General features: G+C 43.7%; 1 protein-coding gene across 2 annotated transcripts in view; it reads right to left on the bottom strand.

Annotated features, from left to right (window-relative positions):
• Window positions 1-26,338, bottom strand: part of GRAMD4 (GRAM domain containing 4) — a 204,639-nt gene that overhangs the window by 129,107 nt on the left and 49,194 nt on the right. For both annotated transcript variants that reach the window (XM_081330928.1, XM_081330927.1), the window contains exons 3-5: window positions 19,647-19,767; window positions 10,716-10,836; window positions 3,399-3,457 (exon numbers count right to left, since the gene is read on the bottom strand). In XM_081330928.1, coding sequence (XP_081187054.1) covers window positions 3,399-3,457; window positions 10,716-10,836; window positions 19,647-19,767 — 301 coding nt within the window. The remainder of the gene's footprint in view (window positions 1-3,398; window positions 3,458-10,715; window positions 10,837-19,646; window positions 19,768-26,338) is intronic.

Below are 26,338 nucleotides of genomic sequence, written 5' to 3'. Positions count from 1 at the left end.
CTCTTCTTGCCTTAATCCTAATGGGCAGGACTTCTGGATTTAATTTTAGGTCAATGGGGGGGCCATTGAATTTCCCCAGCGACCCGTCAAACACGTCTGCGAATTGTTGGCAGACGGCCTGTAATTGGCGAGGCTGGAAGTGGTTCACGCCCAAGATTTTTATGCCTAGGGGTTCAAACCAGTCGAGGCCAATGAGACTGGCTCGTTTACCTGTTGCGATTTGGGCTGTTAATTCCCCCTGGAAATGTTGATAGCTAATAGAGAGCCTCGTTTCCCCTTTTAATTTGATAGGGGCGCCCTGGAAATCAGCTAGCAGAATTTTGGAGGGGGTAATAGGAAAACGGCGCCTGCATTGGCGCGCGATCCCTTGGAGAGTGTCCCAGGACAGAATGGAGACTGAGGACCCAGAGTCCACCTCCATTTCGCAGGGAATCCCCTGAATCCGGACCTGAATTTTAATTTTGGGGCGGATAAAGCTGGTAGTTAGGGCCCCCTGGTCCGTATTAGTGGTCATGACAGATGACCGTAGGGCCTTCCCTAGTAATTTGGGGGGGGGGGAATATTACCTTCCGGGGCCGCCTCCAGGTCGTGAAGGGTCTTGTGGCCGGTGCTGCGGCAGGCGGAGCGAATGTGGCCAGTTTTGCCGCAGCCATGGCACTTGGCGTTACAAAATTTACAAGATGCCCTGGCATGGTTGCCACCGCAACTGGCGCACTTGGAGCGGTTGGTGGTCTCTCTTTGGCCTCCGGCCGGACGATCTGGCCCTTTGTCGCCCTCCCGGCGAGTCTGGGGGTTGGTGGGTCTTGGACGGATGGCGTCCACTTCAGACTTCTGCTCGGCCGTTCCTGGGTCGGCACTTCTAGGGCAGTCGTGGTGGACTGACCCCGTGAAGGGATTTCCAGGTGGCAGCGCGTCTTCCCGATGGCTATCTTCATATGCCATAATTTCTATAGTTAATTCGGCCAGGTCCATCGTCGGCTTAGTAACGAGCTTCTTCTGGAGCTTCAGGTTCCGCAGACCGACGATGACCTGGTCCCTTATACGGTCCTCGAGGTCCGGGAAACGGCAGCATCGGGCCGCTTGTCGGACCGTGGCTATGAATGATTTGGCCGACTCGCCTGGTCGTTGGTACTGGCGGGCGAAGTACAATCGCCAGTACAGCTCGGACCGTCTCGGGGCAAAATGACGATTGAGGCGGTCGACCAGCTCGGCATATGGCACAGAAGCCACCGGAGCAGGGTCGCAGAGCCCCACGGCGACATCATAGACCGCTGGGCCGCTGAGGCAAAGGAGCGCCGCGGCTTTGGGGCGATCCTCGACAATGTTGTTGACGAGGAGGTACCCCTCCACTTGCCCGAGATGCGATTCCCAGCCCTCGGGCTGGGAGACATCAAATTCGCGGACATGCCCAAGATTTGCCATACTGTCAGGTCCACGGGTCTGCTTGGGGTGGAATGCGTGGAGGGCTCTCCCGACCAGCAAGTGACTTCAGCGGTGTCAGCTGGTGGGACGGCTTCCCTCCTTCACTTGTGGCTTCAGCTAGTGACTTCAGCTAACAAGCAGACCTGGATCCCACCTTCGTCGCCAGGTGAGTTGTCTTGAGGGACGACAGCGAGACAGCAGGCACGGTTCAGACAACGCTTTATTTGGGCAGAGGTCCTGGGTGATACAATACCGGGAATCTCTCGTATTTATAGTGAACAGCGATAACAACAACAACAAGAACCAATAAACAAGCAAGAATCTCCCGCCAGACAAGGACGCCCAATAAGAGGGAGACCGGCTAAAGGTAGGCGCGGCTGAGGCGGCTTGTTGCCAGGGCCAGCTGGCAGCTTTGACAGCTCCGGCTGAGCTGCGCATGCGCGGCTCTCTGAAGTTTGACAGCTGTCAGTGCACTGCGCATGCGCGGCAGTTTGACAGCTGTCAGAATCGGCCGCTAGCCGCGTGGGTGGGGGGGGCTTGCCGCGGCAGCCTTTTGACGGCTGTCAACGGCTGCCGGGGATCCCTTATAGATGTGAGGGGGTTGTTTGTGTCAGAATATGTAACATATTTATTCATGTATTTTACAAAGAGACTCTGTTATGTTAAAAACACTGTAAACTATTTATTTTGGTTTTATCCTTGTAATATATTTATTTTGAGGCAACAAAGAACACCATCTTCTCCATGATGTAATCCCCATCTTCAGATAATGTAACAACCCCTTCCCGTGACAGACAAGATACATTTCAGCAAAGAAAGGTCTGCTTTATTTGTAGGATTCTTGGGGAAGAGGCCCTATCTGCAAGGTAGATTTTGGTAAAACGTGTCTTAGATCAATAAATGTATACATTTTCTCTGCTTTTCTTTTGCAGAGAAAAGGCCTTTACAATTGTCAATCTGATCATTTCCAGATGTGACAGAACTCACATCATCCTCAGGATCAGTTGTGAATCCATAATTTTCTGTAGTACATTTTTCATGAGTATTGCCAAGGAGATTAATATATGTTATACCTGGGAATGCAGAGACTTTTACCCTAGAAAAATTTATGTTTTTCCTCTTCCCCATTTTCTCCTTGGAATAATTCTTCCTTACTCCAATAAAAAGCATCATTTCATCCCACTCCAAATGCTCATAATGAACGGTCAGACATAAAGCTTGACAATTACTCAGATGTCCACAGAACAGAGAACACAATGCCCGATTTAACTAGCTTTCAGCCACCTTATTTTTTTTTCTATGCTGAGTGTGTGGATTAGCTGAGTTTCTCCTTCTCAAAAAAAAAATAGCAATAGCACTTAGACTTATATACCGCTTCATAGTGCTTTAAAGCCCTCTCTAAGTGGTTTACAGAGTTGGCATATTGCCCCCAACATTCCAGGTCCTCATTTTACCGACCTTGAAAGGATGGAAGGCTGAGTCAACCTTGAGCCGGTCAGAATCAAACTCCTAGAGCAGGGGTAGGCAACCTTGGCTCTTTTATGACTCATGGACTTCAACTCCCAGAATTCCTGAGTCAGCTATGAATTCTGGGAGTTGAAGTCCATGAGTCATAAAAGAGCCGAGGTTGCCTACCCGTCCTAGAGAGTGAACAGTGAGTTAGCCTGCAGTACTGCATTCTAACCACTAAGCCACCAATGCTCTTAAATCAAATTTAAATTTAAAAAGTCAAATTTAGATTATTATTTTTAAAAAGCCAGCTTTTATTTTTATTCACTTTCAATGTAGAAAGAGATGCAATTTCTACACAACAGAATGTGTTAAGACAGAGAGATACACATTCTGCTAAATGTTTCATTTATAAAACTCTACTAGTAAACAGGGGCATTCTCGATTTTGTTGCTCTTCCACACTCCTACAATTAAAGTAAAGCCTTTCTGTAATCATGAACAATTTTAGTAAGGAGCCAGATATACCTGTTCCATTCTGTGGTTTGGGCGGCTGCTGAGTAGATGGAGGCGATTCGTCTGCTGCTCTAAAACAAATTACAAAACAAGTGCAATTTAGAATACATTCATTGAACAACACAAAACGTCGCTGTTTCAAAGGAACAGAGAGAGGATTTCTTATCTTAGAATTTCCACGAGAAAGATAAATCAAAGCAGATGCTTTGAACAGCCAAGTTGGGACAATTTTTAAAGCAGCTCTGTAAGGTTTTTAAGGCAATGGCTGCTTTCTTATTTGAGGGAGCTGCTTCGTTTATGCCAGGGGTCTTCAAACTTGGCAACTTTTAAGACTGGCTGGATGAGGAATTCTGGGAGTTGAAGTCCACAAGTCTTAAAGTTGCCAAGTTTGAAGACCCCTGGTTTATGCTCTTCTGTTGTGAACGCCTCTTTTCAACAATCTCTAGATTTACCACCTATCACAAGTACCATAATGACATTTACTTTATTTTGAAAATGTATTTAATATATCTAATTTATGTACCTCAGTGATTCCGGGCAGCGTACAACAAAACTAAAACAATAGCGATCTAAAATCATTATAGTTAATAATTATTTTTAAAAATGTAAAAACTGTAAGAACAGACTTAAAACAAAGAATAATAGATGAATGGACTTCAATACTAATGGAACCACCTCACTAGTTTGCTTGTCTAAATTTAATTCTTTATTCTGAAATTGTGAAAGACTAAAATGCTCAGGTGCATCTAAGGCACCAGACTCCTCAGGACCATTCACGCCTTGTTCACCTTCTGAATGGATTATTGCAATGTGGGGCTGCTCTTGAAGAACATCTGGAAGCTCCAACTGATCCAGAATACAATATTACATGCAGCCAGTTATGGGCAGTGCATCTCAATGTATTTGTGTTATACCACTGCTCTGCAAGCAGTGCCATATCCAAATATACTTCTGGGTGCAATTCAAAGCGCTGGTTGTCACACATAAAACCCGTCTTAGCATGATGCTGGCTTATTTTCAGCACCACCTCTCTGCAGCTGATTCCTCCCAACCCATTAGGTCTGGCAAGGAGATGCATGCTGCGGGTCCCATTAATTCAGAGGTCTTCCAACTTGGCCCTTTTATGACTTGTGGACTTCAACTCCCAGAATTCCTCAGCCAGCATGCCTGGCTGAGGAATTCTGGGAGTTGAAGTCCACAAGTCATAAAAGGGCCTAGTTTGAAGACCCCTGTATTAATTAAAGGATGTCATATTACTGAACCTTCAAAGGGGAGGTGGGGTTTTTCTTTTTTTTAACCCACTGAGATTAAACTGGCCCTGAATTAGCTGGATTTACAAAATTAACCCGAAGAATCAGGCAGGTGGATAAGGAGGTAGTTGGAACCTGTTTTCTAGATTGGGTTTTTACTTTGTTGGTCAGTATAAATTTTGTACATTGGTTGGTTTTTGTTTGCTGCTTTATATATTTCATATATCTTATTGTCACGCAGAGTCATTACATCAAGATGGGCATCTATATACATTGAATGAAAAGAAAGAAAGAAAGAAAGAAAGAAAGAAAGAAAGAAAGAAAGAAAGAAAGAAAGAAAGAAAGAAAGAAAGAAAGACACCTCCAGCGTCTGTCTCTTCCAATTGATGATACAGTTGTGTACTAGTCTTTGCAGGTTACCCTGGAAAGATGCAATATGCAAAAAGTAATTATCCCACCCTCTTCAAATAAGCATTTGAGTGATTGCAGCATGCCTGTAATGGGATACGATCTTCTTTGAAATCATGCATAGAAGTGGAGGTTTTAATCAGGGAGGCACTCAAGAAAAGATACTTGATTGCATTAATGATTAATGATATTAAAATATATGAACAGAAGTACCTTAGGAGTAGCCCTGCCTAGCCAAGAACATATACCGTATGATATCAAAGTAATTCTAGACAAGATAACTCTTGTAGAATGATGTTGTATCTGCTTTAACATCTTATTTTCTAGTAACCGATTTCTATAAAGTTATTGGTGGCAATATCGTTAATTTGTGTTTTGGCACACTGCAATTAGAATAGCATGCAACTGGCCATGAATGGCTCATGCCATACAATTTTACACAGCAGCAAAGTATAGGTTTACATTCCCAAATCCATCTTCACCTCAGAAATATCCAGGACTGAATGCCAAAGAATTAACAAACTTTTTTTTATTTCTACAGCTAGCATGTGTAGTGCAAAAATTAAACATGACATCTAGCCAATAGTGTTCCTGAGCGCCTTGAAAGTGCCCCACAGGGTTTGAAATAACATATATTACTCTCTAATATTGCTCTCCTTCACAATAAGCAATGCTAAGTTTATACTTTGAGGATGCCCAGTCTATCCCAAATGTTTTGGAATGTACTCACAACAGAAGCAGATATCTAAAACATTTCAGGATACCAGATTGTCTATTCAGAGTTTAACAGAATAACAGAGTTGGAAGGAACCTTGATGGTCTTCTACTCCAAATCCTTGCTCAGGCAGGAAATATAAATATGGGTTTATACGTATGGGTTTATTCATGTCTATTACAGGTTCCAAAAGTACTTCAGCATTTAAACCCTTCTAAAGGCAAATTTTGAGCTACAAGAGTTGAAATATATATTGAAAACAAGTAAAATTATTTCCTGTTCTCCAATAGCTGGGTAGGGAAGTGCTAGGAATTGATCCTCGTAATCTTTCCTCCTGTACTGAGCCAGTAACATTGCCTAGGCCAGGGGTAGGCAACCTCGGCTCTTTTATGACTCATGGACTTCAACTCCCAGAATTCCTGAGCCAGCTGGCTCAGGAATTCTGGGAGTTGAAGTCCATGAGTCATAAAAGAGCTGAGGTTGCCTACCCCTGGCCTAGGAAGAGAGAGGGAATCCACGCATACTCCATATCCATACAAACAATGGTGAAAGGAAAACTTGTTCAAAGCACGTGTCTCATCATTCTTTTGGAATAAATCATTAAAATACTAGTACAGCATTAACAGGTGTGTGTCTTTGTAATTAAGAGTACAAATTAGGGCTGCACATAATCTTGCCGTATTCACTACCACTAACCAAGTCAGTTGAATACATCTAAGCTTTCTTTCTTGTAGTCATCAGTCTAATTTAAAAATATTTTATTAAGTTTCTGTGGTTCACGTTTATGATAAGAGACAGAGATTAGTAATCAAGAAGCAGTGGACTACAACTTCCATCAAACCCAGCCAGAACACATCTAATTAGGGAAGACTAATGGAGGTTGATATTCTTTGATACCAATAAAGGAGAATATTTGTAGCTCAGGGTTGAAATGAGGGTTTCATGGTACATTCTGAGCTTCCTGGTTTTCTTGCAGATGTTTCATTACCCAAACTAGGTAACATCATCGCTGTCACTATCTGCTAGTCACTGTCATTATCTTCTAAAGTGTTGGCAAGTCCCTCCAGCTTGGTGTTGTCTGCAAATCTGAGGAGTTCTCTCTCTATTCCCTCATCTAAATCATTTATGATGTTGAAGAGCACTGGGCCCAAGAAAGAACCGTCAGATACCCCACTGCATGCTTCCCTCTAGGTAGATTTAGTTCCACTGAGAACTACATAATAAGTGTGGTCATATAGGAAATAACAAACTCAATTACAGCCCCCAATTTACCAAAAAAAGGCACTGCTAGCATTAATTATGGTTCTGTTAGGTCACGGGTCGGCAACCCGCGGCTCCGGAGCCGCATGCGGCTCTTTGAGCCGTCTCCTGCGGCTCCCAGTCGCCTGGTGCGCGCGCACCTCTCCGAACGGGTGGAGGTGCGCGCGCAGCTCTCCAAACCTTCAAGGCGGCGCTTGGCCCAAAGAAGCGGGAACTGGAGGGGCCACGATTTCCCCTCCAGAGGAAGAAGGCGCTGGATGCGGCCGGCTCCGCGGGGAAGGGGGAGCGGCGGCGGGGGCGACGGAAAAGCTGCAGAAACGGTAGGAGAGATGCTGACTGGCGGCGGCCTCGGAGGAGGCGGAGGGGGAGGAGGGAAGGGTGACCTGGCGGGGGGGGTGAGCCAGAAGGAAAAGGGAAACTCATCCCGCAGAGCGGTTGCGAAAAGAGGGAGGAGATAAGCCAGCCCGGTACCTGGATCCGCTTCCTGTGTCTCCTCCGCTCTGCCATGATGTCCCCGTTTTGGTCTCCTGGTGAAGTGGGGCTGAGCCGGAAAAGGGGGATGGGGAGACCGAGGGAGGGAGGAAGGAACAGAGAGAGAGAGACGGAGCCAGCGGGCTCACGAGGGGCAGCAACCTTGCGAGAGGCCGCGCACAAGCCATTAGGACGCGCACGAGCCCTTGGGGAGGCAGGGCGGGAGCGCGGTCCGGCCGCTGGGCTTCCTTTCCCTCTTGTCCGCATCGCTGCAAGGAATTGCGTTGTTTGGGGAATTTGTTGAATTGGAGCCATGGGCTAGTCGTGGTTAAGGCACTTGTAGGCGAAGCAAATCACAAAAGCCCCCAAATCCTTCTAAATGCAGCTCACGGGCGAGCTTCCCAAGTTGTTTTAATTTAGTTTGCACGTGGCAATAGAAATAAGCTTTTTTCCTCCTCAGCGGATCGGTGCGGTGAAGAGGCTGGGCTTCCTTCGGGGGGCCTTTCATTCCTGTACAAGGGGAAGGGGAACTCTCTGTGCTTTTGTGTGTGTGTGTGTGTGTGTGTGGCCCATCTGCAAAGCTGCCGAGGAAGGAGAAGCGGGATACTGGTTGGGTGGGGGAGCGGCAAAAGCGGGGGGGGAGAGAGAGAAACGGCTCCGCCTTTGGTTCCCCCTCCTAAAGCACAGGGGCGCTAGAGAAAGTTTGGAGTTGGGTAAGGAAGCGCAAAATTCAGGAAGGAAAGCGGGGCGGCGGGCGAACGGGAGACCTGCCGACGTTTGGGGAGGTTTGGGGAGGTGCACGCCGGGGAAAAGGCTGGGAGAGGAGGGGGTCCGGGCTGGGGGGGAGGGATGGGGTGGGGGAGAAGGAGGCTTCCCGGGCTGGGGGGGAAGCAGAAGCGAGGGATCAGGACTCCTCCTGCTTGGCTGCTGCTGCCGCCACCACCACTCCTACGGCCGCCGCCACCTGCTCTCTCGGCTGGTTGCTTTCTGCTTCTCTCCCCTGCCCTGCCCCCCGCCTGCCCTCCTTCCTGCCTTCCTTCCCTCCGCCTCGCCTTCCCCGCTCCCGCGTTTTCCCTCTCCCCGCCTCGGATTCGGGGTGATTCCCCGGGAGAGGGCGATGGGATTCCAGCAAGCTTTCAAGCCTTCTCGGCGGTCTCCGGCACGGCTCAGGAAGCGTTTCTGTGCCGCCCGGCCTTTGCCTCCTTCCCTCCCCCAAGCGAGGCGTCCTTTTTCAAGTTGCAAAACCAAGCGGGGTGAAGTGGGCTGTCGGGAAAGACATTGCCGCCTCCTCCTCCTCCAGCGGCGACACCTCCGGTCGGGCCCTGGTGGCGGAGGAGGCAGTGGCAGAGGCGGCCGCAGCACCGGCAGCCTTCCTAGCAGCGGCAGAGACAGAGGCGGCGGAGGAGGAGGAGGAGGAGGCGGCGGCTGCAGAGGCAGCTTCCTGGCGGTCTTCTTCCTCTTGGCTTCCTGCCTCTCCGCCCGCGGTGCGAGCTCGGATGTTACGGGGCTGGCCGGCCCGGACTGGGTCGGGCGAGTCGATCACCTCCTCCTCCTCCTTCTCCCGCTCCCTCTCCTCTCCAGGATGACCCTCCTGAATGTCTTTCCCGACAGCCCGCTTCACCCCGCTTGGTTTTGCAACTTGAAAAAGGACGCCTCGCTTGGGGGAGGGAAGGAGGCAAAGGCTCCGGCCGGGCGGCACAGAAACGCTTCCTGAGCCGTGCCGGAGACCGCCGAGAAGGCTTGAAAGCTTGCTGGAATCCCATCGCCCTCTCCCGGGGAATCACCCCGAATCCGAGGCGGGGAGAGGGAAAACGCGGGAGCGGGGAAGGTGAGGCGGAGGGAAGGAAGGCAGGAAGGAGGGCAGGCGGGGGGGGCAGGGCAGGTGAGAGAAGCAGAAAGCAACCAGCCGAGAGAGCAGGTGGCGGCGGCCGTAGGAGTGGTGGCGGCGGCGGCAGCAGCCAAGCGGGAGGAGTCCTGATCCCTCGCTTCTGCCTCCCCCCCAGCCCGGACCCCCTCCTCTCCCAGCCTTTTCCCCGGCGTGCACCTCCCCAAACCTCCCCAAACGTCGGCAGGTCTCCCGTTCGCCCGCCGCCCCGCTTTCCTTCCTGAATTTTGCGCTTCCTTACCCAACTCCAAACTCCGCCGGCAGAGGCTCGATCTGCTGTTCTGCAAGCCTCCGCCGCCGGTTAATACCCTGTATTCAGCTCTGGGAAGTGGGAGGGAGGGGGAGTTTGGGGGGAGGGGGAGCTCCACGGTGCAAAAATAAAGCCCTGCCGCTCTTCGCGTTGCTTGCCCGACTGGCTGTCACGGGACCAGCCCTGCCCCCATCCACCTCCAGTATGGATGGTTCTGCCAAAAGAAAAGCAGCCGAAGCAAGTCTCCCATTGAGAGAATGGGGCGGCGGCGGCTTGCAAAACGGCGGATCCAGCCTCTGCCGGCGGCAGAGGCTGGATCCGCGCTCAGCAAGCCTCTGCCGCCAGCAAAGGCTCGATCCGCCATTCTGCAAGCTGCAAGCGTGTCTGCCGGCAGAGGCTGGATCCGCCTTTTGCAAGCCTCCGCCGCCCCATTCTCTCAATGGGAGGCTTGCTTCGGCTGCTTTTCTTTTGGCAGAGCCATCCATACTGGAGGTGAATGGGGGCAGGGCTGGTGCACGTTTTGCCTTGTTTTGCGCATGCGCGTGCGTGCATGCACGCGCGTGCACATTTTGCGGCTCCCACTTTTTTGTGTTTGTGACGGAACCGGTTCTGAGTGGCTCTTTGCCTTTTTCCGGTTGCCGACCCCTGTGTTAGGTGATAAAACTTGCTCACAGCTTGTAAACTACAAGTAGTGACAGAATGTAATTTATACCAGACAAATGGATGATCAGACCATTTCAAATCATTTAGACACTTGGCAAAATGCCTCCCCAGAAGCAGATGCTATTTTATTGCAATCCTTATGCATACTCATAGAAAAGGCCGCTAAAATTCATGCTATTGTACTATTTTGTATTTCTTTTCCATATTTTCATGGTAGAAAGAAGATAGGGTGAGAAGGGAAAAAATGGAGGTTAGAGAAGACAATTTTCTTGCATTCATATCCCACTTTTTGAAATGAAACATCTTACAAAGCAACATATAAAAATAAAGGGGGTAGCTACAAACATGTACTCATTGCCTTCGGGAATAGATGTTTCTCTTTTAAAACTCAAATTACGTTCTACCTTGCAGACAGATCTCTTCTTACCTTGCTTTCAGAATTTCATTGACTTTTTGTTCCAGTTCTGTCCTCCTCAAGCGTTCTTTTTCCAACTCCTGTTTAAGTGTTTCAGCGTTGGTTTCTTCTCTGAGCTTTCTTAGCTCCTCCTCTGTTAAAAAGGGGAGAAAAATAATTCAGGTATTATGTTTTCGTTATAGACTTACTTTTGAAGGTTTTGTGCCACTCCAAACTATCAGATACTAGGCAGCTTACAATTCTCCCATGAGTAGTTAAAAGTTTTTGTTTTTATAAAAATCACAATATATCTTAACAAAATATATCACACAATCAGGAATCCTCACCTGTGGATCTTCAACATTCTGGCATAAGTTCCTTTGGGACTATTGAAGATAGTCATTGAAAGAGCCTTGGTGGAGCAGTGGGCTAATGCCTCCTTAAGTAACGCCAGCTGCCTGCAATTAGTGCAGGTTCGAGTCCCACCAGGCTCAAGGTTGACTCAGCCTTCCATCCTTCCGAGGTAGGTAAAATGAGGACCCAGATTGTTGGGGGCAATAAGCTGACTTTGTAATAATGCCACTTGGGGGGGGCGAAAGCCCTAATAAGCAGGCATATACATAGAATGAAGGCTATTAAGCACATTGATTTGTGCTTTAGATTGTAAGCCGCCCTGAGTCTTCGGAGAAGGGCAGGATATAAATGGGATTATTTTTTTTAAAAAAAGTCCTATGTAAGAGCCAAGCCCCTGCTCTTTCAACTAATAGGGATAGAATCGTCCTTTACATGAATCATTGATTTAAAAATGAATACTGTCACACAATGCATTCAGGAAAAGGGTGAAACTCTGGACTTCACAACTCTATTATTAGGCATCTATATCAGGAGAACAAAATTATTGTTTGTCACACAGACAACATTGCTTTGCATGCATTGCTACATAATCTATATCACCTACCCATATTGTGCAGCAATTCCAGTACATGGATTACAACATGAGTAAAACTGCACCCAGGTTGTCATTTTAACAACAGAACCAATTCTTGGGTGATTCTTGTTATCTTAAGGAAACCCACAGTTCAGGGTTAAATTACTTGCTTTGCTTCTAGAAGGATTAGTCTCTGCCCTCTTAAAAAAATGAATGAATCAATGAATGCAGAAGTAACAGGAAGTGGATCTATGTAATATTCTGGATTATCGTTGCCAATCACAATAGTCAATGTTGCGTGAGAGGTATTAAAAACTCCATTCATAGGGAGACCGAAGCAAATGCTGAAACTATGCATCAGGTCAGAGACACTAGTACTGTTAAACTATTATATCCAATTATTAATGGTGGCTCCCTATTTTACAACAGAGGGTAAAAAATACCGTGATCTGAATGAAACAGATAACTTGAAGTTCCATGAATAGGAATACAGCTCTTACACTCCTAAAACTTGGTTAACATTGAAGGCACTACACATAACATCAATAAGCTAATTCACTGTATTCAGCTTTTAACTGCTGGCTGGCTGTATGCAGAAGTCAAAGTAGCAATTATTTTTGTGCCAAATGGCACCAACTATTGTTGTTTTAACCTGGGTTGCCAGCCTTAAAACCTGGGAAAATGTCATTACCATCATGCAATATTTAGGCATTTACCAAATTTGAAAGGCCACCTCACCTACGGCAATATGAATATTGTTCCACAGGACTGGTGCTATAACAGAGAAGGCTCCCTCTGGGAGTCTCATCAAATAAAAATTGTTTAAGGAATGGGATCATGAGTGTGCCAATTCTGTTGGATCATACAGGATGGGTGGATACTATGGAAGACAGATAGTCCCCCAGATATTCAGGCCCTTGTAATATTAATATTAAAGAAAAGACTCCAGGCAGAATGGTTTATCCCAGTATCACAGATTAGGAATATGATACATTTTATGTAAGATATGCGGATGATACCACTCTAATGGCAGAAAGTGAAGAGGAACTAACGAGCCTCTTGTTACGAGTGAAGAAGGAGAGTGCAAAAGTTGGGTTGAAACTAAACATTAAGAAAACCAAGATGATGGCATCCGGCCCTCTCAATTCCTGGCAAATAGATGGGGAAGAAATGGAGGTAGTGACAGATTTTATTTTCCTGGGCTCCAAGGTCACCGCAGACGGGGACTGCAGCCAAGAAATTAAAAGACGCTTGCTCCTGGGGAGGAAAGCCATGGCAAATCTAGACAGCACACTAAAAAGCAGAGATATCACCCTGCCAACAAAACTGCGTATAGTCACGGCTATGGTCTTCACAGTTGCAATGCATGGCTGTGAAAGTTGGACCATAAGAAAGGCTGAGCGCCAAAGAATTGAAGCCTTTGAACTATGGTGCTGGAAAAGACTCCTACGAGTCCCTTAGATTGCAAGGCGATCAAACCGGTCAGTCCTAGAGGAGATCAACCCTGACTGCTCTTTAGAAGGCCAGATCCTGAAGTTGAAACTCAAATACTTTGGCCACCTAATGAGAAGGAAGGACTCACTGAAGAAGAGCCTAATGCTGGGAAAGGTTGAGGGCAAGAAAAGCAGGGGACGACAGAGAATGAGGTAGCTGGATGGAGTCACTGAAGCAGTAGGTGTGAGTTTCAATGGACTCCAGAAGATGGTAGAGGACAGGAAGGCCTGGAGGAACATTGTCCATGGGGTCGTGATGGGTTGGACACGACTTCGCAACTAACAACAACAACAACACATTTTATGTGCAATTGATAACTTCTGATTTCATAAGAAAACAATAGCTAATATTAGATCAAGAAAGCCTGACCTAGAGCTAACAATAAAGGATACATCTATAGGATGTATTCCAGAATTATTGGGTTTACACTAGCAAGTGGAACAGATAAATAAAATCTATTTAAAAACACAATTGCAGTGCATAAACAACTCTAATGTCATTTATTTCCTTCTTTCTATATAAAAAAATGTTGCTTGCCCAGAGTTTCAAATGACAGTATGGCATCAGAATAAAGATCTTAGAACTAATACACGCCTGGGATGATTCAGAAATAGCCTGAACTGGTTTTTGCCATTTACCACCTGCGTTTATAAGCTTAGTAGCTGAGCAAACAATTCTAAAAAGGTCATTAAAAGAACATGAAGGCAAAGGGCAAATATATAAAGTGTTCTAACACTGGACATAGCGAAGCATATTTTTGAAAAATGGACCTATAAATTAATAGTGTCAACAGAGACAACTTTATCTTTGGAGGAATTGGGTCTAAAAGATGTTATGGAAAGGGAACAAATTTTACCTGCCAGAGTTGAGACTGAGTTGAAAGTGGATTTACAAATGGCTACAAGAATGACATGGAAAAAGATGTTATACTGGACATACAAAAGAAACTGACTGATGTCTTAATGATTAAAACAGGTATGAAAACCATAAACTAAGACCATCACATGGATAATTTGCCTATATTTGATTTAAAAAAGAGACTTATTAAAGTTTTGAATAATCTCATGAGAACAGTCAGAGAAAAAAATGAAAAGAAATCAAGTACTATGACTTAGGCGTGAGCTTAAATGGACTCCAGAAGATGGTAGAGGACAGGAAAGCCTGGAGGAACGTTGTCCATAGGGTCGCGATGGGTCGGACACGACTTTGCAACTAACAACAACACTATGACATTTGAATGGATTAAGATTATTAGAAGTAAAAGTAAGGAATATAAAGTTGGTTTGTTGCTCTTCTCTCCACTCTTTCCAGAGTCTCAACATCTTTTTTATATTGTGGTGACCAGAACTGGATGCAGTATTCCAAGTGCGGTCTTACTAAGGCTAAAGGTTCAATAGATGTTGTTACCAGTGGTAATACTTAATGGACTTTTGCTGATCAGGACTGAAATGATGAGAATTTAAGGTTTTTTTTTCTAGATATAGATGGAGTATGGGAGAAATAGATCATTTGTTATATTTTAAATTGCTAAAAAATAGACTTCTGAAAGTCTAAAGGATGAAAGTTGGAAGTCATTACTTTTGTTTTTCTTCATTATATTCCTATTTTTAATTTCCTTTTTATTTCTCCCAAAGAAACACTTGGCATAGTGTGATGGGTGGCACTTAAATATAATAAATTAATACATAAAATTTATTATTTCCTTTTCTATTTTTGGCACCTTTCACTCTTTCTTTCTATTCTTTTACCCTTCTTCCAATTTGCATTACTTTTTACTACTGGTATTGCAATTATATTATTCAAGGTAGGGAGGGAGTGAGGGAGAGAGGGAAGGAAGGGAGGGAGGAAGGGAGGGAGGGAGGGAGGGAGGGAGGGAGGGAGGGAGGGAGGAAGGAAGGAAGGAAGGAAGGAAGGAAGGAAGGAAGGAAGGAAGGAAGGAAGGAAGGAAGGAAGGAAGGAAGGAAGGAAGGAAGGAAGGAATCTAGCAGTACTTCCAGGGAAGAGACGAGTTTTATTTACCACTTGCTGTACAAATTTTGGTTAGGCCATGCTGGATAAAAACATAATACTTCATGTTTAGTTTCTAGAAAATGATCGAACAAATTCAAATATTTTGCTAACGAACTGTTTATTAGCCTCAAGCAGAAGGGCACAGTAGAGTACTGTAATTATAACAGCATCCTAGCTCTGTAGCAGAACTCTAGTTGGTGAGGTGCCAGGCATTAAGAGAGCCAAAGAGGTAATGTAGGTCAGCAAAGCCAGACCACTCTATTTGAGATGATTAGCTGTCAACTGATCCATTTACTTGGCTGGCTCAGGAATTCTGGGAGTTGAAGTCCATGAGTCATAAAAGAGCCAAGGTTGCCTACCCCTGGACTAGGAGATAGACAATTCTCAAAGAACATGTGATTTGTTTACTCTTATTGCACATAACTGGGGAACTGAAAGGGGAATTGGCAGATTGGCAGATTGTTTGATTTGAGTTCCCATGCTGAATTTTCTTTACTACAGAGTTCAACATTCCACACAGGTGTCCTACCTTTGCTTAATTATTTTTCATTCCACCAACATTCTTGTAACAGCTCATTAATTACAAAGAACACCCATAAGCACATATCCAAGGCAGGAGACCTATTCCATTATGGATAAATGGTTATCCAATCTTTTCTTGAAAACCTCAAGCAAGGGAGCACCCATAATTCCAGGAAGCAAGCTGTTCCATTGTAACTGTTCTCAGCGTCAGGAAATCTCTCTTTAGTTCCAGATCAGATATCTCTTTAATAATCTTCCACCCATTAGATTTTGTCCCACTCTTCATTTAATTTAATCACAATCTTCATTTAATTTAATTTTTCAGTAATGAGGCTGCCCAATTCCACAACTCTGGTGGAGCCTTGGTGGAGCAGTGGGCTAATGCCTCCTTAAGTAACACCAGCTGCCTGCAATTATTGCAGGTTCGCATCCCACCAGGCTCAAGGTTGACTCAGCCTTCCATCCTTCCGAGGTAGGTAAAATGAGGACCCAGATTGTTGGGGGCAATTAAGCTGACTTTGTAATAATGCCGCTTGGGGGTGTGTGAAAGCCCTAATAAGCAGGCATATACATAGAATGAAGGCTACTGCTAAGCTTGTAAGCCGCCCTGAGTCTTCGGAGAAGGGCGGGATATAAATGGAATTAAAATAAATAAATAAATAAATAACTCTAGTAGCTTACAATTAAAGAAAATTAAAAAGAAACATATATCAAAAAATGTAAAAGAAGCAAATAAAAGCTATAGATATATTAAGTTCAGTGTGGAAAGAACTTCAACAACTTTGGGGGATAAATAACACATGGAGTTCGATCATGATGGGGTTCAAGGTTGACTCAGCCTTCCATTCTTCCAAGGTCAGTAATCTGAGGACCCAGATTGTTGGGGAAATATGCTGACATTGTAAACCACTCAGAGAGTGCTGTAAAGTGAGCCTAAGTGCTACTGTTATTAGTATTGTTATTGCTATTTGGTTTTTGTTTTATACTTCTGCCTCCCAAGGAATACAGTGCAATGTATCAACAGGACAATAAAAGTCTTTTCAATAAACTGTTTCTGCGGCCAAGCAAAACAAGAATACAGCAATTAAAATTAAATTTATTTTTAAAAGGCAGTTGAAAAGAGTAATCCTAGAGAAGCTGTCATCCTGCAAATGGCTGGGTGAACAAACACATCTTCACTTGTCATTTAAAATAAGGCAGCGTGAGAGCTAGTCACACATCCTTCACAATCTAGCCATCTAAAAACCAACTAAGGTTTCTGAAGAGTGTTTGGAGAAACTTTTCAGTATGAGGCTATTCATTCAATATATATCAAGGTAGATATTACCAAGCATCTTGAATGCATCTGTTTTCCCCCAGATGGCCCAATCTTTTCCTCTTATACACAGAACACTAATGTATATGTGTAATGGAATGTACAAGTGACCTTGGGCATCCTAGGCACCGCTGCCTAGGAAACAATTAGACAAGAGAGACAGGAGACTCCAGAGGCTTAACTGTCGGAGAAAGAAACTTTGGTCGAACTCCCTATAAGACAGGGGTGTCAAACTGCCAGCCTGCGGGCCAGATGCATCATGAAGAAACCACGCCCACCCCATTACCGGCAATGGGGAAAAAGTTCCGATATGTCGCGCGACGTCACGTGACGTAGCGAGTTTGACATGTCTGCTATAAGAGATCAAGTGGTTAAAAGTAATAGAGGGAAATCTGTATCTTCAGACTTACAAGTTTAATAGACATAGAATGTAGGGTTAGGAGGAGTTCTGGAGGTCTTGTAGTCCAACAATCGGAATAACAGAATAACAAAATTGGAGGGGACCTTGGAGGTCTTCTAGTCCAACCCCCTGCTCAGGCAGGAAGCCATATACCATTTCAGACAAACACCTCCAGTGTTGGAGCATTCACAACCTCCGGAGGCAAGTTGTTCCACTGATTCATTGTTTTAACTGTCAGGGAATTTCTTCTTAGTTCTAGGTTGCTTCTCTCCTTGATGAGTTTCCATCCATTGCCTCCTGTCCTGCCTTCAGATGCTTTGGAGAATTAGCTGATTCCCTCTTCTTTGTGGTAACCTCTTAGATATTGGAACCCAGTTATCATGTCACCCATAGTCCTGCTTTTCATCAAACTAGACATACCCAATTCCAGCAACCATTCTTTATAGGTTTTAGTCTCCAGTCCCCTAATCATCTTTGTTGCTCTTCCCTGCACTCTTTCTAGAGTGTCAACATCCTTTTTACATCGTGGCGACCAAAACCGGATGTAGTATTCCAAGTGTGGTCTTATCAAGGCATTAAAAATTGGTATTAAAACTTCAGGTGATCTTGATTCTATCCCTCTGTTAATGCAACCTAGGACTGCATTGGCTTTTCTGACAGCTGCAGCACACTGCTGGCTCCCTCTCTCAGTTACTACTGTTAAGCCAAGTAACACCTATTCTATAGTTAGTGTTTGGTCTTCCTGCCTAAGCACAAGATCTTATCTTTCTCATCACTGAACTGTATCTTGTTGGATAGGGACCAATCCTCAAGTCTATCAAGATCCTTCTGAACCTTGAGTATATCTTCCTAAGTGTTAGCAATGTAACATTAGTATTCATGGTTTCGGTTTCCTGTCTGAACTACCTCAAAGGGCTGATGTATTATCCCTTCTTCACAACAAATAGGCAGATAAAGGATTGCTGCTGGATTTTTAATCAGATAAATTTTGGAGATCTGGGTATACTGTAGATATTACCTTCAGTGATACAATGAAATCAAACATATCAATCCTGCTGTTCCTTTTATTTAGCAAACTTGCACACTTTTCATTTTTTTCACAGGGTTTTTCCTTACCAGATCAATTGTATCTTGAACAAAATAGTTAAACAAACTAATGCTGTATCCCATAAATTTCCAGTTTCCACAATAATTACTTAGATGCCATTCCTTGTTTACTTGTACATTCGAACCAGAGATTTATGGTGTCTGGGAGAATGTTTTTGGCTTCAAAAGGTTTTTACTTAATTCAGCTACAATTTGCCTAGCTATCCAAAATGCTATAACAATATAGCATCTCCTTGCACTATTTGTCTTGCAACCAAATTTGTAACGACTATGGTTCTTTTCTGCTCTTTAATGCTTATATCTTAATTTTATACTGTACATAATTAAAAGAGTATACTTGAAAATATATCAAATGCATGAATTCATTGTGTGCATCAAGTCCAATAAATCTGATAAACAGAAATGAAATGCACATACAATTTAAACAAAGCCAGACTAGCCTTATGCCCCAACACTTGAACCACCAAACTAAAACCCTTACTAATCCTAAAAGAACTGTGTAAATAACAGAATCTAAAAAGTGGGCTTGTTTTATTATCATAATCCAATTCATTCACCACAGGGAGGGTTTTCTCAGGGTGCCACCGGTAAGAGATTGCCGGCGAACGACACCCAGGGATAGGGCCTTCTCAGTGGGGGCGCCTGCCCTTTGGAACCAGCTGCCAGTGGAGCTTAGGACTGCCCCCGACCTCCGTTCATTCCGCCGGGACCTGAAGACCTGGCTCTTCGAGCTCTCTGGCCCAGGCTGAGAATTTTAATTTTAATTTTAACTGGGGTTTTATTTGTTCAGGGACGGATATAATTTTTTAATTGTTTTTAACTTTTGTATTTTTGTTTTTAATCACCCTGTAAACCGCCCTGAGTCCTTCGGGAAAGGGCGGTATATAAATGTAATAAAATAAAATAAATAAAATAAATATTCAATCATTAACATATTCTGAATTTATACTGAATGGAAAGCAAACTAGTTTGGAGGTTATTGTGTGCTATATACTTCTAACTAAACAAAGAAATCTTTCCTGAGTCATTGCTGAAAACTTCTTTCTAATTAGGACTTCAAATTATAAAAATATACCTTTGCCAGAATGACAGGATCATGTCAATAAAAAACATAATATCAGCTAATAATGAGGAAATATATATATATATACAATACCAAGTACCCAAACTAAATGTCTTTGTACTTACGGAGAAAGTGCTTTTCCAGCAAGGCAATTTCCAAGTGGCCTTTGATCTCGTTTAATCTGTCAGACTCTGTTCTGTTATAATCGGGAACTCCTGTAGCCATGATGACAGCCCCAGGAACAGCCTATGGAGGGAAAGAGGGGGTGCATGAGAAAAGAGAAAATATGCTGGCAGCTCAGAATCCAATCAAGAAGCAAGAACATCCACACAACCCCCTCAGACACACACTCCAAAATGAAAATATAAAACGGTAGATAAGCTACGGTTATTTTTATTTACTAGTTTATTTGGGCTAAACCAAGAGCTGGGCAGAACCACAAACCTTTGTACAGCATTAGGCTGCTGAAATGAATCAATGGAAGCTTATGAAAGAAACCATATCTCTCACGGCGTGTCTCACATCACTGCGCTTGCTCAGACCTCCAGAGCAAATGCTTTGATTTCTGCAGCACAAACCGTCATTATCTAAAATCCCTCTGATTGGCTAGAAGCCTGCTCCAAATAAGGATCCTTCCAAGTCAATTATGGGTCACGGTTTCAAAAGGACCATTTGAACAATTATGAAGCCTGTAAACTGGATATGCTCCACTCAGGATAAATCCTTTCTCATGCATATTCAAGTACAGTTTGCAGCACAGAGTAAGATAGAAGAAAGGGGAGCAGAAAGGGTGAGGAGGAAAAAAAAACTTGCAACGTTTAAAATTGCCACAACTGTAATATCCTTGAGGTATTATTTTCTTTATTGATTGATTAGCCCTTGGGCCATATCCAAGTGCGAAGTTCCATAGACGAATTATTACTAAAATTTGATAAAAGCAATTTAAAATAGAATTGGATAAAATACAATTTAAAATGAAATTGGAATAAAATAAATTGGGGATCAAATACAGTCTAAAATGAAATTGGAATAGAATACAATCATTTAAGATACAGATAAAATGTGATAAAATTATATATCGGTGTCACTCCTGCAATCTACCCCAATCAGTCCCACATATGCAGATATCAACTGGGCCATTTTACTTAAGTACTGTGCTGTGTTAAATGTTATTTTCAGATTCTGACCGCAGATAAGGTAAGTTGTTTTGATATGGGGATCCCAATGGGTCATTCGTTTGGTATATAGACTGAGGTACCTGTCTCTCTCCCTCTTATATAGGCAACAATCAAATAGGATGTGAGTCAGGTCTTCTACCTCTGGCACTCTGCAAATGCAAAGATGTTCATTGTAGTGTATAGAATGGAATCTCCCATATCTAACCATTGTGTCGAGCTGTTCGACTCTCGTTCGCGTAAATATGTCCCTTAGATGTTTTGGCAGTTGTAACTTCAAATAGCTGTCTATCTGAAAAGTACCTCTGTATATATTTTTTTAATCCCATTTATATCCCGCCCTTCTCCGAAGACTCAGGGCGGCTTACAATTTAAAGCACAAATCAATGTGCTTAGCAATAGCCTTCATTCTATGTATATGCCTGCTTATTAGGGCTTTCGCGCCCCCCCCCAAGCGGCATTATTACAAAGTCAGCTTATTGCCCCCAACAATCTGGGTCCTCATTTTACCTACCTCGGAAGGATGGAAGGCTGAGTCAACCTTGAGCCTGGTGGGATGCGAACCTGCACTAATTGCAGGCAGCTGGTGTTACTTAAGGAGGCATTAGCCCACTGCTCCACCAAGGCTCAGTCATTTCAAGTTATCCACCTTACTGAGGATAGCTATCCTTAAGATATTTACTTTTTTAAAAATGGAGAGAGAGAATAGGACAGATAATGCAGGATTGCAAAGATCAGGACAGATTTGTATTCTCATATAAACTTGGGTATATTAATAAAAATAAATTATCGGTGGGTGGATGTGTGCATTAATTGCCAAGCAAGACAGAAGCTATACAGGTGATCCTTGAATTGCTACTGAAATTGAGCCTGGCAACTATGGTTGTACGTTGTGATTTTCATAAAGCCTGATTCTGTTACCTTTTTGTGGCTGTCATTAAGTGAATGTGGTGGTCACTAAGTGACCCACTGTTTGCTAATGGGCGGGGTTTTTTTGCAGGAAACCAGAAATAAAGACTGCTTTCTGGCAAAACTGTCATAAATCATGGCCACATGACCTTGGGGTGCTGCAAACACCTATAAATGTGACCCCATTGCCAAGCACCCAAAATGTGGTAATGTGACTGCAAGAGGGGTGATGTTGTAACTTTGAAGCCAGGTTTCAAGTAGCTTTTTTGGGGGGGGGGGTTCCATCAAAACTTTGAATGACCATTAAGAGATTGGTCATAAATTGGGGAGTACAGTATAAACTTAAAGAAAGGAAGAGATGCAAATGAATAAGAAGGTGAGTGAGTGCTAAAACATCTTGTAAGAATAGATGCCTATGCATGAAAAAGATCAAGAAGACGTTAATAGTCAAGATCACAATTGTCACTCTATTAATATTATAGATTATTTCTTCTAAAGCTGCATCTTAGAACATGTTGTGTACGGATTATGGGAGCTGACAGTAGTTATGCCTGGTGGGAAAAATAAATATAGACAATAAAGTTTGCTTTAGAACATATCCGTGTATTATAATGAAGATAAAAATTGTATAACTTGAAGGTAAATATATTGCCATTGATAATTATAGTTTTCCTCTTCTGAGAAAATGGTACCGTAGCAAGAGATGTACAAAAATGAAGAAAAAGTCAGTATTTGCTCAGCACTGGAAAAATAAAGAAATGCCATTTGAAGAAGAGATAATCAAGAAAATACTGGACTATGAAGAAATGGATAGACTTACAGTGAAGAGTAAAGAAAAAGAAGATACAGAATATTTTCAAATATGGGACGTATTTTATCAATGGCTGGAGAAACGAGGTAGAGATTAGGAATTTAATGTGTATTATTAAATAAAACAAACATATTGTCTACCAAGCACTATGGCTGGTGGCTTTAGCTTCCTTCTTCTGGGAGAAGCATGTGGCTGTTTGTTCCTCTTTTTTAAACTGCCAGAGGGGGTGTGTTCTGTGGGTGGAAGTGTGCTCTGATTGGGTGGGGGACCAAGTGTGTTCTGATTGGGTGGGAGTGTGTTTTGAATGGTGGGTGTGTTCTGATTGGGTGGGGGTGTGTTCTGAGTGGATGGGCTGGTCTCAGCTGCCAGCTCCAGACCTGAGCTGGTGAGTTGTGCTGCTTTTGTTCGGCTTCGTGTTTGTGGTGGTGCCATGTTTTTATAGTGGGTGTCAGTTTGCTTATTGTGTGGTTTGGAGGGGTTTAAAGTGGCTGATGTTGCAGCTGTAGTTAGGTTTTTGTTTTGTGGTTGTGCCTTGTTATCATTGTGGGTTCGGATTTGCTTTTTGAATGGTTGTGTGGTGGTGATGTCATGTGATGTTATCATGAGTTTGGGTCTGGTATCATTCTTGGTGGTTGGGCCTCGTCTGTCAATCAATGATTCTGTCTGTGGTCCCTTTTAAGTATGGGAGGAGGGCTTTGCCATTTTCTTGTTCTCTGTCTTGGGTTTTTGTGGGTGTCTCTCTTTGGATTAAGTTGGTAATCGTGTTTCTTTGGAATCCATTGGCTGTTAGTACATTAGTGAGAGTGTGTAGTTCGGGTTTTAGGTGTTGTTCGTCAGCTAGGTGTTTTGTTCTGGAGATGAGTGTCTTGGCTACGGAGTTGATCTGTGCTGGGTGGTGGTGTGAGAGTGCGTTTAGATAGCGGTTTGTGTGTGTTTTTTTATGGTAGATAGTGTGTCCTAGGGATTCCGTCCTAGGGATTCCGTCGAAACGTTGCACCTACACCTTTAGATCTTTGGTTATTTGGGTTTTTCCCCGCGTAGAACTAAAGGTGTAGGCGCAACGTTTCGACGGAATCCCATCCGTCATCATCAGGCTGGTGGCTTTAGCTTCCTTCTTCTGGGAGAAGCATGTGGCTGTTTGTTCCTCTTTTTTAAACTGCCAGAGGGGGTGTGTTCTGTGGGTGGAGGTGTGCTCTGATTGGGTGGGGGACCAAGTGTGTTCTGACTGGGTGGGGGACCAAGTGTGTTCTGATTGGGTGGGAGTGTGTTTTGAATGGTGGGTGTGTTCTGATTGGGTGGGGGTGTGTTTTGAGTGGATGGGCTGGTCTCAGCTGCCAGCTCCAGACCTGAGCTGGTGAGTTGTGCTGCTTTTGTTCTGCTTCGTGTTTGTGGTGGTGCCATGTTTTTATAGTGGGTGTCAGTTTGCTTATTGTGTGGTTTGGAGGGGTTTAAAGTGGCTGATGTTGCAGCTGTAGTTAGGTTTCTGTTTTGTGGTTGTGCCTCGTTATCATTGTGGGTTCGGATTTGCTTTTTGAATGGTTGTGTGGTGGTGATGTCATGTGATGTTATCATAAGTTTGGGTCTGGTATCATTCTTGGTGGTTGGGCCTCGTCTGTCAATCAAGGCGGGTTTCCAAATGGCTGGTAGGCGAGAGGTATCATCTCGTTTATTCATGCTGTGGGGGCGTTTTTCTATCTCAATGGCTTCTCTGATTATTCTGTTGTTAAAATGTTCAATTTTGGCGATAGTTTTGGTTTTTTTAAAATCAATTTCATGTCCCGTGGCTTCAAAGTGTTGGACCAGGGATGAAGTTTGTTCTCCCTTTCTGAGTGAGTTTTTGTGCTCTTCAATGCGTGCACTTATTCTTCTGTTGGTCTGTCCGATGTATGTGGTGGGGCAGGTGGTGCATGTGATTCCGTATACTCCTTGGTTTTCTAACCCAATTATGTCCTTGGGGTTTCTTAGGATGGTGGATATTTTTCTGTCTGTGTAGAATGCTGTTTTGATGTTGTGTTTTTGGAGGACCTTGCTGATTCTGTCTGTGGTCCCTTTTAAGTATGGGAGGAGGGCTTTGCCATTTTCTTGTACTCTGTCTTGGGTTTTTGTGGGTGTCTCTCTTCGGATTAAGTTGGTAATCGTGTTTCTTTGGAATCCATTGGCTGTTAGTACATTAGTGAGAGTGTGTAGTTCGGTTTTTAGGTGTTGTTCGTCAGCTAGGTGTTTTGTTCTGGAGATGAGTGTCTTGGCTACGGAGTTGATCTGTGCTGGGTGGTGGTGTGAGAGTGCGTTCAGATAGCGGTTTGTGTGTGTTTTTTTATGGTAGATAGTGTGTCCTAGGGAGCCGTTGGATTTCTTGTAGACTAAGACATCAAGGAAGGGAAGTTGATTGTTAGCTTCTGTTTCCATGGTGAATTGTATTTTGGGGTGTAGGCTATTGAGGTGTATGAGGAAGTCATCCAGTTTTTCTTTGCCGTGTGGCCAGATACGTAGATGACACCTTCGTAATCTCCACCCACACCTTTAGTTCGCCTACACCTTTAGTTCTACGCGGGGAAAAAACCGAATAACCAAAGATCCACATACAAACACCCGCGAAAACCTCAGAAAACAAATATATATATATATATGATTGCTAACAAAGTATTAAAGGGATTTAATTTAATTTAATTCTTTGTTAGCAATCTAAAATTTATACAAATATGAGTTGTCACTGTTGTGACTACTGCCTGTCGATGGCCTTCGGTTAGGCTGAAACAGGAAATAAAGATTTGTCCCATGTTTGGGGCCTAGGAAGGTAATCTAAATAGTTAACAAGCATCTAACATATAGCATCTGCCAAAAAAGCCAACACAGTGCTAGGCTGCATTAACAGAGGGATAGAATCAAGATCAAGTGAAGTACTAATACCACTTTACAATGCTTTGGTAAGGCCACACCTGGAATACTGCATCCAGTTTTGGTCACCACGATGTAAAAAAGATGTCGAGACTCTAGAAAGGGTACAGAGAAGAGCAACAAAGATGATTAGGGGGCTGGAGGCTAAAACATATAGGGAACGGTTGCTGGAATTGGGTATGTGTAGTTTAATGAAGAGAAGGGTGAGGGGTGACATGATAGCAGTGTTCCAATATCTCAGGGGCTGTCACAAAGAAGAGGGAGTCAAGCTATTCTCCAAAGCACCTGAAAGCAGGACAAGAAGCAACAGATGGAAACTAGTCAAGGAGAGAAGCAACCTAGAACTGAGGAGAAACTTCCTGACAGTTAGAACAATTAACCAGTGGAACAACCTGCCTCCAAAGGTGGTGAATGCTCCAACACTGGAGGTTTTTAAGAAGAGACTGGACAGCCATTTGCCTGAAATGGTATAAGGTTTCCTGCCTGAGCAGGGGGTTGGACTAGATGACCTCCAAGGTCCCTTCCAACTTTATTATTATTATTATTATTATTATTATTATTATTATTATTATTATTATTATTATTATTATTATATTATTATATCTCAGATGCAATGCAGACATACAATGCAGACATACAGAGCTTTCTATTTTATAGTCAGATATTTTCTGTCAATGAACTCAATATACATATATCTAGAAATTAATTTTCTGCATGCACCCCCTCCTCCAACATTTTAGGAATGTGAATTCCTATGCAGTCCTTTTATTTGTCTCTGCATGTTAAAAAAGGAAATCAGAATCACTCCTGTTTTTGTCTTTTTCTTGTTTTCTGGAAGATTAGCTATGCAGTCATCTGTGGAAAATAACATCAGTGACCGACCTAACAGTAAATAGGCAGGTAGGCAAGTGTCACTTTGAAAGGCTAAAATTGCACTCCATTATCTGCTTCAATGCTTTACTGTGTTCTGAGAAATGGTGATACTTCAAAAACAGCCACTGGGAATCACAAGTATTTCTGCTATTGA

This window comes from Vipera berus (assembly GCF_964194415.1).
Source record: "Vipera berus genome assembly, chromosome: 6".
NCBI lineage: Eukaryota > Metazoa > Chordata > Lepidosauria > Squamata > Viperidae > Vipera > Vipera berus.
The sequence above is the reverse complement of the archived record's forward strand: the minus strand, read 5'-3'. Positions and strand labels throughout refer to the sequence as shown.